Here is an 18859-nt window from a genome sequence, read left to right on the forward strand (position 1 = left end):
AATGTACACATTATGGCCGAGCGGTTTGTGTGAGAAAACGAAGAGTATTTATATTGTTTTTACCTCTTGTAATGATGACAGAATTTTCATTTTTTGGGGGAGTAGCCTATCCCTTTAAGAGGCTGTTGTGTCGACCTTGATGGCATCGCTGTCGAGGAGTAATTAGCTGGTGGAGTGGATTTACTTATTGTAGAGTTAACAAAAGTTATCACGAGCATTGTAATGTTTATCATAAGCATTATAAAGCAGATGTCTAAACATTTGTCGACCGGGAAATGTTTTTACGAGCAGTTCATTCATACCTGTGCAAGATCGCTGTGAAATAGACCGGAAGTCAAAAGACAACGAGCGCAGCACGGAAAAGGGGCGGGGCTACATAAGGTCTATCTACGATGTCGAGGACTAGTGCGTATGTCAGGGCCTTACAGTCTATAGTCAGGGCAAGTCGCTCAAAGAAGCATTTTAGTCTAGGGCTAGGCTTAAATCTTGTCTGTAAAACCTGGCATTTTTATTCAAGTAGTAGGCTATTGGAATTTGTGACTTGTAACGAGTAATGGAGGCATTTTCAGATACAAGGCTTACGTATATCTATAGCGCTGCACCCATGTCATATCTGAGTTAGGCTTACAAAACACTTTTTTTATTTTCCTAAACTGGTGTTCTATTGTAATACAAAACAATGTAAAGTAAAATAATTATTCTATTTATTCTATATATCTTTTAAGGGTACAGTTAAATGAACAAGAGACTGTTATTTAAAAACAAACCGTATTTATGAGTTTTTTAAAGTCTGCATACGGATTTGAAATGATCAAACATTTACTGATTCTAAACTACATAATGACACTAGATGTCGCTGTTTTATGAAAAAAAAAGACATGGCAAATACAAATGACATAAGAAGTTTTGTCAGAATCTCAACTTTATTTTTTTCTCAGATCATACAAAGGTAAAATACGTATTTTTGAATGTTAATCAACAGTAAGGAGAATGTGTAAGTAAAGAGAGCGACAAAAGCTACGCATTTTAATTTTTTTCATTATTGTTTATGACAATTACAAAAAATATATATAATTAGTATTTCAAATTACAAGGAAGCAATCGAAGATACAGAAACACATTGTACTGCCAGGTTCAGCAGCCACGATTACACGCTGTTACAGATTTAAAAGTTATCAACACAAAGTTTCATTTAATACAATGAAACAAGTCGTTCTGAAACAGATAAACCGGTCATATGTCTCAAACAACACACACACCTCTCTTCCTTATCCGTCAGTTATCCTGTCTCACTATCTTTCCTAAGACAAACGGGCCTTTGGAAAGAGAGAGAAGTTTTTCCATCAAAGCCTCTAGGTAAACGTAACATTTCTCACAGGAAATATCAAACTCCCCTCTTAAAGAAGCCAGAACCAACATAACAGAAGCCTTTGTCAATACTTCCACATGTTTATGTGGGATTTCTGTATAAATTCAAATGAATGCTGCAATTTTTTTTCGGAATTAATCTCACTCTTTTTGTCTCCACAGTGAGCAGGCGCTTACAGTTTCTTGGAGCAGTCAGAGCAGTAAATGTCTCCATTGCGAGCTACAAAGCGCTTGTCTGCCAGATTGAGAGAGCACTTCTTACAGTTAAAGCAGTAATCGTGCCAAGAGCCGCCCTCGTAGTTCACTACGTTCGTAGCCTTGCCAAATCCTGTGGGATGAGAAAAAAGTAGATTTATTTGTCACTTTAGTTCAAGTCAAATACACAATGTTCAAAAAGAATGCACAGCGTCGAGAATTGTGTGTGGATTCAAACCTGTAATGGGATTCTGGCAGCTGCTGCATTTTTTAGCCACAGTGCTTTTGTAGCAGTCCACACAGAAGACCTTTTCCTCATGGGAGGTGAAGCTGGTGCCAGCCAGAGGCTTTCGGCAGGAGGAGCACACAAAACACTGTGAATGCCACGGCTGGTCCTGGTAATTCACACCTCCTGTGGTAATGGGCTGGAGGACAAAACATGTGGAAGCAATACCATTATTATCATAAAACATCTTTATGTTATAAAAGAACATGTTTTGTGTTGACAGAATATTAAGAAATCAACCACTTTAAAAGTAATCCTTAAAAATCCATTAATTCTGCGAAATCTTTCACCTTCTTGCAGCAAGCGCATTGTTTGGCAAATTTCTTCTCGTGGCAAGGGCTGCAGTAGATGTTGTTGTTCTTTGATATGAAACTTTTGGAGCCAATTGGCTTTTGACACTGATAGCAGGTGAAACACTCATCATGCCAGGAGTTGCCTTTGTATTCCACATTCTCGGTGCCTGTATCAAACACATTAGAGAGGAAAATGGAACGGTTACACATGAAGATATTATACATGCAAAGGAAATAAATTAAACAAGAAATATAATGTCAGTTTATGTCTTTATCTGATGTTTTAGTTTATTTAATGGTTGTTATATCTTATTTTAAAGCATTTAATGTGTTTTAAAATCACACACATATATAATTTCATATTAGATTTTTAAGCTAAATAAATCTACTGAAAATAAAAATCCATTTATATTTATACCTGCCAGTATTGGCTTGTAGCAGCCATGGCAGCGAGGGGCATCCTCACGTGAGCTGCACGTCCCACACAGGATCCGGTCATCCTTGGAGGTGAAAGACTCCTTGGCCAGGTTCTTATAGCACTTGGCACATCGGAAACAATCTGAGTGCCAGTATCGCCCTTTATGGTGAAGCTCCTACACAGAAAGGAACCAAAACAGAGATGTACACACATATAATATAATAATATTTTGTGAAAGTAATATATTTATTTAAAATAAATGCTGGTCTTATTCATCAAAGAATCTGGAAAAAGTTTCCCAAAAAATATAAAGCAGCACAACTGTTTTCAACATTGAGAATATGAAATGTTTCTCAAGTAGAAAATCATCATATTAGTATGATTTCTGAAGGACCATGTGACACTGAAGACTTGAGTAATGATGCTGAAAATTCAGCTTTGTCGTCAGAGAAATAAATAACATTTTAATATAAACTAATAGAAAAAAAGAAAAAAGAAAAGATTGTAATAATATTTAACAATGGATTTTACTAAAATTTTTTAATCAAATAAATGCAGCAAAAAAAAAAAAAATCAAACAACTTACCAACCCCAACATTATTTTCAGTTGATTAATTAAAAATATAATTCTAAAATATTTTTTTTTTTTAAATAATGAGAAATACGACAAATGTATGCCTACAGTAGCCTATTACAGGGCATACTGTCCTTGTCCAGAAAGTAAATAAAGACATCACCAAAGTAGTCAATGTGACATCAGTGGGTTAGTTAGAAAAAACATTTTGGTCCAAAAATAACAAAACTACGATTTTATTCAGCATTGTATTGTCTTCCGGTTCTGTTGTCGAGCCGCGTTCAGTGATGCTGATGTTAACACGTCAGCAGCGTCTTACGTCATCAGCATCCCTGCTGCGAGATGTTTCAAAAGTGGTGGGGACAATATCGACCCTGGCAAAAAAGTGGTGGGGACATGCCCCACCCGCCAATTACGCCAATGGAATCAATGTGGCCAATCTGGTTCCGTCCGTTAAAATGAACTTTTGCAAATAACAATCGCGGTCCTGGACACTGAGTGACCTTGCACAGTAAGATAAAATCATATTTCCTCCAGTCATTATTAAAAATCAAGTTAACAAAACTTGCAAATTAACATTCGGTAAGTGGCCAGGGGGATCGTTCGTTCTGGCTCCACCCAAGCTTCGCCCACAAAAACGTCACCATGTTTACTTCTGTAACTGAAAAGGGATCTTTTTTCTAAACTATTACATTAGTAGCCGATAAGTGCTCTTATCCGACAGATATGGGCCAGAGCAAAGCAAATGTCAAGTTTAATGTCAAGGGCACAAAACACATCAGACCAAGATTTCAGCCTGGGTTTTTTTTTTTTTTTTTTTTAGCGTTTTAACAACAGAACCACCCATGGAAAACACACACACACACACACACACACACACACACACATTTTGTTACCTTTGACTCGGTGCTGATTGGCCGTCGACACTCTGTGCAGGTGTTGGCGCAGAACTTGTCAAAGCATCGCACGCAAACTGGTTTCTCGTCTTTCCTCACGAACTTCTTTCCACTGAGGTCCTCGCGACAGTAAAAACAGCTGGAACGATCTGCCATATTCTCCCAATAAACCCACGGGGATAGCTGTGAGAAATAATAACAGCGATTACCTCATCGTGAATACAATTTTGTCGTAAAAATACATGATGATGTATTAGTAGAAAAAAAGAAAAGGTTTTTTTGAAAGAAAAAAAGTTGTCCATCACACACCCCCTCATGTAGTTAACAGTGTGCAGAGTTTCCTGAGGAAACTGCAATTTATCGCTAGATAGTGTTTGTTCCGTTTTCCCTTAGGCGGAGGGGTCAAATTGCTTTGAGCTGTTATGTAACCATAGGCAACAGCACACAGCATATGTTTTTATTGTCCTCGGTTCTTATCTAGATCTGATAGCGGGTTCGGTTCAGCTGTAAAGCGGGTTAGCACACGGGCTGAAAGTAAGACAGATCCTTCTTTCAGTATGATAGGCCTAAGTTAAATCTCTTCTGTAATAATGAAGCAGTGCACTCATTATACACATTCATGCCTAAATCAAATGATGTCGTGAACCAGCCAAGGAAATACAATAAAAATTGAATTTGTTATGAGATATTCGATTATAAACGCTTGCATGGTTTGAATTACATATTGTTTCACTCGCCAAAACAAACGTCATTGGGAACTTTCCCATGTAGTCATTAAAAATTAGGGCAGAACACTTCCTGGAAATGAAATATAACTTTTGAGCAAATGCTTCAAGCGCATATGTGCATGTTTTAGTATGCGGGCACACATTTGATCGCTTGGTTTATACGTGCTAAAGTATGTCTGGTAGGCTATGCATGTGGTGAGATGAGGAATGTTAAAAGTTACAAAGTTTAAAGAGGGAGCATCTCATTCACTTTTCGGTGAGCTCTTATGTCTGGTTAATTATTTAGCTAGGTGGGTCTGTCAACTAACTAACCGAAGTCCCAAAAGCCGAGGAAAAAATAACACGTTTAATTTCCTGTTGCCTTTGCAATTGTAAACTCGAACTAACATTCCTAATGGGTATGGAGCCGGGAAATCCCAAAGTTTCAAATTAAACTGGGCAAATTGTACAGCACAGTCCATAAATTATTTTTTTTTCTCAAGTTCTAACATCCCTGCCAAAAACCAGAATAAACTCTCACTGACTTATTTTTCTATGTATCGTCCCCTGTACTGACCCAGTAGTCCTGCTCACACACACACATCTAAAACCAAATCTCCGGTCCATGTCTGTTTTAGACTAACAGAAGTATTTTTTAATGGACACAGGAGAAGTATCTGAACTGTAATGAGGCTTAAATATGTGGGATACTGTTACGGGACTTGGCAAATGGGGGCTTGTTTTTCCAGAAAGTTCGAAGACTTCCGAAATCTGCTGTTCTTCATGATACTTTTCCCAGTTCTGAGTTTCCTGGTCAGTTAACTTTAATGACAAACCAAATAGACATTTGGAGATCACATTTAGCTCGGTTCTAACAGCCCCTCACCAAAGCTTATACATTTTCAAATGGGATTTATGGGAGAGTAAGGACATAAAAGAGGAGGAAAACAATGTGAACCAGGAGCTGGATACACAAAACATTAACCACTTCTCAACTATTATTTTCTTTGTATTTCCTAGCTCAAGATTAAGAACATTTGTTTTCCTGGAAAGACTTAAAAATATTCTTATCGTTATCCTTTTTAAAAGATTTTTTAGATTATTATAGATTCTATTTTTCATTATTTTATCACAAAAATATGTATTTATTTTCCAAATGTTCCTTAAAAAATGAAAGTGAGACATTATTATTATCATTTTTAGTAACATTTTTAAGAATGCATTTAATAAAATGAATTAAAAATAACAACTTTCATTATTTTTCCTTCAGATTTTCATGAAACCCACCCCAGATTCAAACTCACATGGCCCACATAAGAACCCCAAAGCACATGTGCTAACCACTAGGCCACAGCTACATTTACTTGGTTAGAATTAGTGCAAATAAGGGAACCCGCTAAATGGGTCACAGATAAGTGTTAAAGGGGGCATTTTTACAGACGCTGATGTAATGGCGAACGGACAGACTCTTGTTTTAGTCAAATATTTAATGTGATCTCCAGGGAGATGGCAGACTGTTGAGACTGGAATCCGGTTTCAGGATGACCTCATGCACCAGCATCTGGAACACAGTCGGGCGAGCGTAGCAGCCAAAGCAAACGAGGGGAAGAATTGGAACAGTCACGCTGCTCGCGACCCATTGGTAGATGCGATATGAGGGAACTTGAGAGCCTGTGAGACTTCAGCTGAAGAGAAAAATAATATGGTGATACGGACCATGTTTTTCCTCATTTATCCTGCTTTTGCATGCATTTAACAAGTTATTTTTCTTTGCAGGCCCACAACGGGGTGCGGCGCATATGATGAAGGCGACCAAATTAGAAGTTGGGCAATGACATCACCTGCTGGTTAGCTCAAAAATATCACTTTTACAGTAATTACTGCATTCGCAAACCACACACATGAGTGTGCTTGTGCATATGCTCTAAACATTTGTGGGATGAATTGTTTTTTTGTAAAATGCATTTTAAGGCACAAATGGTCCTGATTAGCCAATGTTGGTCATCTGAAATATGGTAATGGAATCAACTTTGTTTTACAGCTGGTAAAATTGAGGGGGTCTTGGTAGAGTTTTATTGTGTTGGCATGATCTACTTGCTGAAGAATGTGGCAAACGCTTGGAAACAGGAAGCCAGTGAAGTGGCGGTAAGAAGAACAGGCGAGACGGCTGGCCAACTGTGTAACCCTAGTCCTCTTGATCTGCAGTCCTAAATACACTAAGAGGAAAGTCAAACAAGACTACCGTACCTCTATAGGGTTAATCTGGGGCCACTTGTAAACCACCATATAATTACACTGATGCCTTCTGAAATTCACTATAATTTACAATGGTTCTCTTAAAGGGACCTGGCTGTAACAATAGGCTATTTACTACATGGCATTCTGGAATACTTTATTCTGACAGTCATTGGATTTTGCAGTCAGAACAGAAGTACAATATAGTGCAACAGTCATGTTCGGGAAGTAAAAACCCCATTCATTTTCTCCATAGGGGAATTGATTTTTAACAATAATTAATAAACCGTTAAAGATGGACTTACTGTGAGTTATGAGGTTGTTAATCAATGGTGTTGAATGAAGCCATCAGTGCACATTATATCAACTTATTTTTGAAATATTCATGTTTAACAGCGGAACTCTGGGTAAAAACTACATTACCCATGATTTTGCAAATAAATCTCCACCAATCAGAGAATCAAAAGCAAATTTCTCTGAAAGAGCTCTTTAGTGTCAATCTCACTATTCTCTTTATATCTCTTCTCCATTGTTTTTGATTCGATGCTTCATAAGATTGTAGTTCTTTCCCCCATTCAAGCTGTTAAAGGGATAGTTCACCCAAAAATTAAAATTAACCCATGATTTACTCACCCTCAAGTCTTCTTCTTTCAGATGAATACAATCGGAGTTATATTAAAAAAAATGTCCTGGCTCTTAAGCTGTATAATTGCAGTGAATGGCTGTTTTTTTGTACAGAAGTCCATAAAAGTGCATCTATATCCATCACAAAAGTGCTCCACACGGCTTTGTGGTTAATAAAGGCCTTCTGAAGTGAAGCAATTTTATGATGGATAGATAGATGTACTTTTATGGACTTCAAAACAGAAACAGCCATTCATTGCCATTATAAAGCTGGGAAGAGCCAGGATATTTTTTTTCATATCTACGATTGTATTTGTCTGAAAGAAGAATGTCATATAGACCTAGGATGACTTGAGGGTGAGTAAATCATGGGCTCATTTTTGGGTGAACTATCCCTATCTCAACTATCCCAAAATCTTGTACCTTTCTCTTTTTATTTGATTTTCAAGTACTTTTTAAAGTTTTTTAATGTTGTGATTCATTTCATAACTGGTTGCTTTGCTTGTAACTCAGTTCACCAGAAAAATTAAAATTCATTATTTACAGCTCACCCTCAAGTTGTTACAAACCTGTATGTCAAATGCTTTACAGGTCCCCACTGTGTTCTTAGTAGCAGGAGAACACAAGATCATTTCACAGACGTTAAACAAGATCGGCATGGATCAGACGTTAATGAGGAACAGACAGATCTGTTGATGGTGATGTCAAATGTTTTTGATTATCATTGTGTACTCTTTTAAGAAAACCCATTTTTATACAGTAATTGCAAAGGTTTTATTACATATTTTAGGAAGTTTGTTGCAACTGGCTTCTGATACATAACCAGTCATGAGGCAGTGACTCAAACACATGAGATCGTCCATGCACCCTTGATACAATACACTACTTGTCTTGGGAAGAACAGGGAGTTTGGCTCCAATTTTAAAAGTATCTTATGTCAATACTTACATTTACAAACATTAATATACAGTGTAATATACAACACTTTTGTATATGAATTACCTTAGAAATAACATGCTTGTTAATTCAGTGTCTGTAAAGACAAATCATTTCAGCCAGCAAAAAGTGTCCGAATGGGAATACGGTATGATATGATAGCCTAATAAATTTCCTGTGCATTTTACTTCTTCGGAATGTGCAAAAGATAATGATAGAATTATGGACATCAAAGACAGATATCAGATATTTATATCACTCTCATGGGGTGAATTCCTTTCAGACAATTTTAGACAAACTGTCCAGGAGAGTCTCTCAGCCCATTAGTCCATACCTTAGACATGTGGTTAGATCTCTGGAGTGAAAATCTTTAATAAGAAACAGATTTCAGAGGCTGAAAGAACATGCAGAAATCCCTGCAGCCAACGCCCCATTACTGTACATTGGTGTACTTTATATTCAGACTCACTGGTAGATCATAGAGGTTAATCAAAACAGCATACTGCACATGTAAGGGTAGGTTTAGTCTTGGACAGATTAAATATTAACCATTTAACACCATTTTGAAAATGTGAACTTTTTCAAGAGTAGGCTATAATGATGGATGTTTGTTAAATCTTGGTGGCAGGTGAAATAAATTCCTGTAGATCAACAACACAACTGATTGGAATATTTTTTGAAATCACGAAAATATTTGTACATTAGGCGGCCTAAGTGTATATTGAAAATATATTTGTATTATTTAGTTACATGTGAAAAAAATTGCTAAAAAATCGGCCTCTATAATTTGATGTTTATCTTAGCATAGGTCTGCATGATGTAGGTAGGCAGTATTATTGTGACTCCGTGTCCTAAGAAAACGTACATTTTGCAGCTTTGTTATCCTCAGTTTTTAACCGTTGAGAAAGTTAAACTTACCTTTTTCTGCGGGACACGGTGCTCTGAGTGTCCTGTTCACTGCAGCCACAGCATGTGTGTTTTGCACTTGGTTTGGTTTTGCGTTGGTGGGTTGTCGAGATGTCTTAGCTCATAAATATTAATCAGCCCATCCTAACGTTCATTGGTAGACGTCCAATAGCGAAAGCCTTCTTCTTAATATTAATTAGATCACACTGGCGCTGCGCAATTACCATCGAATGACGAATATTAAGCTCATGAATATTAAGATATTTTACCATCGTTGGATTCCTAATCACACGGTGCGCGGTTTTTTATTTATTCGCTGCTAAAACAAACAAATTAATATCCAACAGTTTCATTCTATGAAAAAAGAGCTTTTCCCATGATCAAAAACTGACTTTAAAGTCAATTTCTGAAATATCTTCAATTCCACCAGGCAGCTGGTGATGTATGTTTAGAAATTTCTAGAAAGATACGTTTTGCAACAATTACTGTACCTGTAAAAATACGAAATCGATGGCAGTATATCTTTTTAGTAAATTAATCAATAATAAAGATGACTGCACTCAAATAATTTTCAACACTGGCTTAAAAAGTACATCAATCCTCATTTATTGGAGGGTCAAGGGGTATGGAAACACTTTGAAATAAATCACTTTTTTACAAATATGAACCTCTTTTTGTAAATGTTAATGAGGTAATGATGAGTCACAGTACAAACACCAGGAAACAGGACGGAGGCACTTATTAAAATAGATTTACCCACAATTGACCCACAAGTTATGTATGGCTTTGAAATGATCAATCAAAACACATCAATGCATTCACAATAGAAGCAGACGTTCAGTCTGACCTACACGCTACTAAACACAAAATTTATTCAGAATCTTTTATGGCACATTTTGTTTTTCTTGAGAAATTAGTCAGAAAACAGAAAGATTAGCCAACAGAGCCATAGTAGAACAGTGTCTTAACAAATAAATAAATATTAATGGCACGAAATAATGAACCAATAAAAGCATAAATAAACATTTAACTTAATATCTCTGAAGAAAAAAAAAGTATCACTTAGAGAGGCAGAGGTCAGCAGCTGTCCAGCAGGCTCAGACTCTGTGGCGCAGAGGATCCGACAGAGGCGGGGATGGTGGAGGAGGAGGAAATGATGTCAGCGGATCTGGATGCTCTTCTGTGGGGAGGACCAGACGGGTGCCTCCGAACGCAAGCTCCCTGTCGAGAGGATCATCTGACGTTCCTGCTAGTGAGTAAAGACCAGCCTGGCCCGTGGAGGTGGTGGGCATGCCATGGGCATCCGTGCTGATCGTCATGTCACTGTACATAAAACCATCTCCGTCATTTAGAATCAGCTCTGTGTCCTCATCATGCAATTGACCGGCGTTCTAGATGGGGAAGAAAATCCACGATTTGCAAAAATCAGATAACACTCATTTGCTCATATGATTTTACACATTTCTACACTGTAGTATGAGCCAAAAGCAGATATGGTTCAATGGTTTACCTCATAGGCTTGTGAGCTGGTAAGACAGCGCGCTATTGGACCACAGCAGGCTGGCAGAGTGGTAGTGAGAGGAGGCCCGCTGTGTGTGAGGAAGGGTTTTAAATAACTGCACCACTTCATTAAGGATTAAACATGATTTAAAATGACTTAAATAATTATACTACTACTCGTTTTCATTAGTTATACTGTTACATATAAAGGCTGCAATCATTTGATCAAAAATACAGTTAAAACAGTAATATTGTGAAATATTATTTCAACTTAAAGTAAATGTTTCCTATTTTAATAAATGGAAAAATGTCATTTATTCCTGTAATGACAAAGCTGAATTTGTGGTCACTCTTTATTGTCACATGATCCTTCAGAAATCATTTTAATATATATTATTATTATATATATTATTATTTTAATATATATATTAATATTATTATCATCATAACTATCAATGTTCAAAACTGCTGTGCTGACTAATATTTTTTTTTGAAAAATGCACCTTTTTCAAGATTTTTATGAATAGAAATGACAAAAGACAGCATTTAGTTGATTTTTATGTAACATGAATATCTTTACGGTCAGTTTTGATAAATTTAGATTCTTTTTTTTTTGTATAATTGATATACTTTATTTTATTTTCTCATTTTTCATAATTTAATTATGTATTGTATGCCAATTTGTACAATGTGTATAATAGTAATCACAATAATCATTAGTCCGGTTTGTGAAAAATGAAAATTCCAGGGCAGAGGTTCATAAGTTGATGAAAAGCTAGTAATTAATTAAAATCACTTTTTTTTTTTTAAATAAAATTAAAAAACAATAAATCAAAACACTTTCTAAAAAGAAAACATTATTTGTTTACCTGCATGTCATGTGACACTGACCACAACTATGGTGAATGTGTAGTTGGTGAATCCCAGATGAAAAAATCAAATAAATTTTTTTGTTGACCATGAGCGCCCTCTATTGTTTAACAAGCTGTACTAAGGATTTTTAAGTGCCTTCTGTGTAAACGCAAACACGTCCAGGTCACATTACAGGGATCAGTCCCAAAACAAGCCCTAGTGTAAACAAATGTAGTAGTGATGACACACAGTTATCGTGCGACTCTTTGATTTGGGGTTTTAACTAGCGTTTCTGATGCGTACATAACACTTCACATCCTGATGTCACCCGGAACAAATCCCAAGACACATTATCAGTGTATTTTCTGGACTTTCTGTGTGAAAGGGGCTATATACTATTGGAGATTTACAATGCTTTATGGTTGATTGCCTAATATTGTCAAATCCAATATGTAGAATACAAGGTTGTAAATAAGTCATTTTTTAAAGAACAATTAAATGTTGATACAACTCGGCAGAACAACTGAAGGATACTTGTGGTCAAAAGTGTACCACAGTCTGAACGGCCAGGCGCTTTCATGCTTGGTACTTCTCTGTGTCATCCCATCTGGTGCTGTGACCTATATGAGCAAAGAAAAAAAGACAAGAAAGTTCATAGAGCCTGTTATATTACCCTTATGGTACAGACCTGTACAGTAAATATTTGAATGCTAAACAGTGTTTTTTATTCTGATATCAGCAGTTGGATTTCACACAGACATGAGCAGAACTTACAGTATTATCTTGATCTGTGTCCACTCCCACTCTGTGGAAACATAATGTCATTTAAGCAAAAAAGAAATAAATAAAATGAAAGTGAGACATAGTTTGCTTCCAGAATGCAAGTTCACACTACAAGCGACAAAGCGACACGATACCATTCATTTCGATGGGGAGCGGGTGATTTCCGGCGACCGGTGGGGCGTGTGTTTAACTTTATGCAAATGAAGAGATACTTTCAGGAGTGACAACCAATAGGAGTGAAGTCACTCTTCAGTGCTGAGTCTGACCGACTAGCTCATTTTAGCAGTCAGAAACTGTCCTATAATTTATGATGTATCTCCATGTACATACAGTGGTGTTCAGCATACTGACTCCGTGACTGAATGGTTTTGGGAACCCAGATATTTGCCCGTTTGCTGCAGTTAAAAAGCCGTGATGGCAAAGAGCACTCACCGTTTCTCGTTCATCTTTAATATTATGCATTTCATGTACTGATTCCATTTATATGTAGACTTTTCCTTCCAAAATGTTTGTTTGTAGGGGCAAGAAAACGTATTTGTTGTCAAACATAGAATAACATCCATGAATGTCACTCACAAACATTACAAGGCAACCAGTAGTGGGAACAAAGTCGCTTGTAGTGTGAACGGGGCTTAAGACTCACCGAATATGCATGAGTGACAGCATTGGTGTCGTCCCGCCCCCACAGAACCACACGGTGAAGAAAACGATCAGCAGGGTGGTAGAAAACATCATCTGCCTGGCGTATGTCGCAGTGTCTCTAATTGAGAGGGCAAAGGTCATAGCCCCTCGGAGACCTGAGAGGTCAGGATGACAACATAAGCAGCAGAAAAGAGGAAAGTATGCATATTAAAAAGTAAGGTATTACCTGAAAACATCATGACATGTTGGAAATTGGAGGCTATTTTGTTCTTGCGGCCCAGGTTTACCAGGAAAGACAAGGGATAGATGTTGGCTGCCCTGCCAAGAAGTATCGCCAGCTAGAAATGAAAGCCACGGTCAAGGATAATATGTGTGAATGTTTATCTGTACACAATTCATGAGTACAGCACAAATACACTCCTTCAAAAGGATACAAATGCACCTATGATGAACAAGGGATTGAACACATGGTGCTGGAAGGAGAAAAGTGTCAAGCCCATGTAAGAAAAGATGAAGTTTTCAGCCAGGAAATTCAGCAGCTCAAACAACTATTGGGGGAAATGGAGGACAATGCTATCAGTATACCAATCTTCAAAGATGCAAAAGGTTTGTACAATTGTTTGAGGGCTTTCAAATACGTGTTACCTGTTTGGTTCTAGTTTTGGATTCAGCAGAAAGGTTGTTGTATGTATAGTGAGCCTGAGTCATTCCACAGAAAAGCACTGCAACCACACCTAAACACAGAAACATAGAAGATTATTTTAGTATTATTACTATTATCTACTATTATAGTATTTTTATTTTTATATGTTTAGTTTTCATTTTAACTTTAGTTACAGTTTAGCACATTTGTTGTGCTTTGGTCATTTTTAGTTCTTATTTGACGTTAATACATTTTTATTTTTATTTTAGTTTTAGTCATTTTAGTACTCTAGACTAGTACTATATATATTCATCAAATATATATATATATATATATATATATATAATATTTTGATATTTATAATATTTTGAACTATTTTTAATAGTTTTAGTTAACACCATTGATTAAAAATATAGGTAACAGTTTAGTTTAGGGTCCAATTCTAACTATTAACTATGCATTATTTATCCTTATTAACATGCATTTTACTAGGATATTGGCTGTTTATTAGTACTTATAATTTGTATGTTTATATTTATGACTTATTCTGCATTAACCATATTCTACATCCCTTAATCCTACCCAATTCCTAAACGTAACAACTACCTTACTAACTATTAATATTATAAGCACTAATTTGGAGTTTGAGGCAAAAGTCGTAGTTTATAAGTTAATAGTGTGAATTGGACACACTAACCAAAATACAGGTTATGATGTTTATAAATGATAATGTAGTCAGCCGATCATTATATTGCAAAACAGAAAATATTAGAGCACTGAGGCCACGACTGATTAGAATCAAGTATCCCTGTAACAAAGCAATATTAGAGAAGTTACCTGTCTCCATAATCCTACAGTACTCACTTTTCCATTATGTCATATGCAGCATGTGGCTAAACAAATATCTCTATCATAGGGTTGCCATAGTTACCTGTGAAGCCGCAGGCTTCGGCCAATAGGAACGTACTCCAGGACATCAGGAAGAAAAGGGCCGTTTCCAGCAAGGGGAAATCTCTCAGTCTGGTGAACTTTGTGACCTAAATAACAGCACATATTAATACATCAACTACCTTAGAAGGGTTTAGACTGATTATTTTGGGTAGTTATGTACATGTTAAATAAATAAACAAAGAGGGGAAACCATATAAAGATACCAGAGCAGTCATGACTCCTGTTGCAGCCCCCATTGCAAAAGACCCACTGAAAAACCCCAGAAAGACACCCAGAGACTTGAGCAGGGCACTGCCATCAAATGTGTGCCGATTGTCTCCCTCAGGCTGGTATGCCACTATTGATCTGTTAGAAGGTGAGAGAAAGATCATTTTTCATATCAAAACAAGACAAGACTATCTGGATTGACTGAACATGTTTACAATACATAGAAAAGCCTGTGTGCTTGACATAACTCAAAACATGGAAATTAATACTTTTATTTAGCAAAGAAGCATTAAACTGATATTAAGTGACAGTAAACATTTATAATGTTACAAAACAAAAAATTCAGTTTGTTTGAAAATTGTGTACTGTTTATCAAACAATCCTGAAAAAATGTAACATGATTTCCATGAAAATATTAGGCAGACAACCCTTTTCATAAACATTTTTTAAGCTACTTAGCCTATTAGAATGATTTCTAAAGGATCATGTCACACTGAAGACTGGAGTAATGATGCTAAAAATTCAGATTTGCCATTCCATTTCTGAATATATTAAAATAGGAGGACACACTTATTTTAAATTTCACAATATTACTGTTTTTACCATACCGGACATCTTTCAAAAACATTAAAAAAAATCGTACCAACCCAAAGCCTCTGAACGATGCGCATAATACACCCGCATCTGTGGAGTGTTAAAGGGATACTCCACTTTTTTTGGAAATAGGTTCATTTTACAACTCCCCCAGAGTTAAACAGTTGGGTTTTACCATTTTCGAATCCATTCAGGTGATTTTGTGAAATTTAGAAGAATATCAGAAACCAAACAGTTTCTGGTCTCATTGACTTCCATAGTAGGAAAAAAATATACTATGGAAGTCAATGAAACCAGAAACTGTCTGGTTACTGATATTCTTCTAGATATCAGAAAATGGGCTGAATGGATTTGAAAACTGTAAAACCCAACTGTTTAACTCTGGGACTGTTGTAAAATGAGGCTATTTCCAAAAAAAGTGGAGTATCCCTTTAATGTCAAGCCCTTGCTGTAGTAACTCATTTCTATCTGTGTATTTTAGGTTATCTGAACGCGAGAATAAATAGCCCTGAGGACTTCACGTGAATCTGCTGTGTGTGTTGTGTGTATTTTTGCAAAAAAGGGTGTGCACTCACGACGACAGGACGATGGCTACAGCATCATTGAGGACGCTCTCGCCGAACATCAGCGCATAGAGATCCACGTCAACTTTCAGCTCATTGAAAATGGCCAAAACAGTCACTGCAAAAAATTAAAACCTTGGTTATGAAATCATTCGAAGTGAATTTGAATATAGCTGTATACAGTCTATTAAATATAAGAGCTCAGTGTACTAATTTCAAAGCAAAAACAATACCTGGATCAGTAGCAGATACAATAGCACCGAAGAAAAGGCAGTCAGTGAAAAAGAAATCGCCTCCAAGCTGACCGATGGCTTTCATAAACACCACACAGCCGTACATCACCAACCTGGACAGGGGACATTAGACAATACCAAAATGATTTATATAATTTTATCTTTTCTCGGTCACACTTTAGTTTAGGGTCCACTTCTAACTATTAACTTTTGCCTCAATTAACTCCTAATTATGGCTTATACGGCTTAATAGTTAGAAAGGTAGTGGTTAAGTTTAGGTATTGATGCAGAACAATGGTTAATGTGTGCTTTATAAGTATTAATAAATGGCCAATATCCTAGTAATATGCATGCTAATAAGCAACTGGTTAATAGTGAGAATTGGACCCTAAACTAGTGTTACCCTTTTTCAAAACATTTTCCTTTTCTTTTTAAAATATCATCACTCACCCTATTACAAAGCATGATGTCAGTGTGCCTACAAAGGCGTAGGAGAGGATAGACCCCAAATTTCTGAAAAAATGCCTCTGATAGTTAAAATGAATAAAAAAAAAAAGATTACTAAAAATCAAACAAGCTAATCCACATCAGTCATTGAAAAAGGAGACATAATTACGGATTAAACAAGTTTCTTTTTTCCCTGATTATTTATGTATTTTGTGATTTTTTTCTTAATGATAACCATATTCTTACTCGTTTGAGACTGTATCCCGCATGAAAGATGATGGGTGGAAGCAAAATGTTGAAGAAAACCTCAGGATCAAATGTAACCTAGAAGTGTGAAAACAAAATCCCGTATACAATATTATACATTCACATCCAGTAGAAGGAACAAACAATATTAAACATTGTTGGTAACATATTTGTTATTTTAGAGGATTTAACAGCAGTACCTTCCTGAGCATCTCTGCATTTGGCACATCGTGGCCCTTGCTGTCCCGCACCTCTCCTCTCAGGCTGTACTCGTATAATCGGCCACTCACGTTCACCAGGATGGTGGTGGGACTGCTGTTCACGGCACAACTCAAGGTGATGTCATTGAAGTCCTGTGGCGAATGGACCGCAAAGCGCAGAATCACACCCACAAACAAACCTGGAGATGAAAAACATATACATCAAATATTGTTTTAATACTCATTATGTTAATGAAAGCACATTCAGAGAAATAAAAAAAGCAATTATTTATCATGGTAATCATATTTTCTATAATACTACCAATTATTGCTATTGAAGTAAAACGGCGAAAATTCGGAAAGCTTTACATTTATTACATTTATTCAAATATAGTAATTAAGTCTTATATTTAAGATTACATTTAGATTTAAATATGAATTACACAATGATTGTATTAAAATAGACTTAAGATTATTACTTTTATAAATGAATTAAGAATTACATTTAAGATTTAAGTATTAAGTAAAAAATAATTCAATTAAAAATTAATTTAAATGTAGGAAATTTACTAAAATATATAAATTAATTAAATTATATTTAAGATTTAAATATAGATAAAGTATTTATTACACAATAAATACATTAAAAAGACTTAAAGTATTACATTTATTAAAATATAATAAATGAATATGTAAAATATACAATTATATTATATAAAAATATTCATTATTAACAATCACAATCGATTAAGATTTATATTTAAGATTTCAATTTAGATTTTTAAGTATTTACTAGACAATGATTTTTACAAACAGACAAAATCTTAACAAAAACTGCATAAATATATAAATCTGGCAAAAATACGACATTCTTTATTATTAAGATTATACTATGGTTGTCATTTAAAGTCATTTTTGTCATTGTATTTTTTTTAGCTGCATTGCAAAATAATTGATTGGATAGATTGACAAGTACTTTGAGAACATTAATGAGCTCATCATGCACAAGATTCCTGGTCCCCTCCTACACAAGGTTCCTGAATGTGCACTTGAATATGAATACATGTACTAAATCTCACCATAAATCATAGCCAAGCCCGTCTCATGCAGGAACCTGAAGCGGCGGTGTTTGAAGAGCCATATCGTGAGGATAGTGAGTGTGAGTAACATGATGAATATGAGCAGGTTGGCGCTGTCCTGCCTGTGGCTCTCCTCCGCTTTCCTCTCCGTCACCACATTTACCATGTCCGTGTTCTCAGCCAGACTAACGACAGCAAAGCACATCAGGCAGAGTAAACGGGGAAGCATACAAGCTCTTGACACGGAGGTGCGTCTTCTTTGACATCCCATCATGGCTGTTTATTATGAGACAGATTGGTCTGCCGTTCAATTCAGCGCTGTGTTGATGCGATGCACTTAACGGTGTGATGACAGCAGCAATAACAACCTTGACAGAACCTGCTCCGTTTGACCGGAAGTACTGCTACAAAATAAAAGACTCGTATATTTGCAAGTTCAAAGATTATTTGTCACACCAATTATAGTTCATCCAACGAGCAG

General features: G+C 36.1%; 2 protein-coding genes across 2 annotated transcripts; both read right to left on the reverse strand.

The window, feature by feature from the left end:
• Positions 1-904: 904 nt before the first annotated feature.
• On the reverse strand, positions 905-4242 carry fhl1b (four and a half LIM domains 1b). Its single transcript, XM_089126249.1, has 5 exons — positions 4031-4242; positions 2561-2735; positions 2140-2309; positions 1802-1988; positions 905-1696 (listed from the first exon to the last, which is right to left on the reverse strand). The coding sequence occupies exons 1-5, from the start codon at positions 4184-4186 to the stop codon at positions 1542-1544; spliced, it is 843 nt and encodes a 280-aa protein (XP_088982375.1). The 5' UTR covers positions 4187-4242; the 3' UTR covers positions 905-1541.
• A 5778-nt stretch (positions 4243-10020) lies between these two features.
• slc9a6b (solute carrier family 9 member 6b) lies at positions 10021-18767 on the reverse strand. The gene is made up of 16 exons (XM_039667499.2): positions 18379-18767; positions 17300-17499; positions 17100-17177; positions 16857-16933; positions 16407-16519; positions 16186-16291; positions 15013-15154; positions 14790-14895; positions 13861-13949; positions 13650-13763; positions 13442-13553; positions 13217-13370; positions 12565-12595; positions 12325-12410; positions 10949-11054; positions 10021-10829 (listed from the first exon to the last, which is right to left on the reverse strand). Exons 1-16 carry the CDS (start codon positions 18650-18652, stop codon positions 10536-10538), a joined length of 2082 nt encoding a protein of 693 aa, XP_039523433.2. The 5' UTR covers positions 18653-18767; the 3' UTR covers positions 10021-10535.
• Between the last annotated feature and the right edge of the window lie 92 nt (positions 18768-18859).

Source organism: Pimephales promelas, chromosome 23, assembly GCF_988280905.1.
Source record: "Pimephales promelas chromosome 23, fPimPro1.hap1.1, whole genome shotgun sequence".
Classification (NCBI taxonomy): Eukaryota; Metazoa; Chordata; class Actinopteri; order Cypriniformes; family Leuciscidae; genus Pimephales; species Pimephales promelas.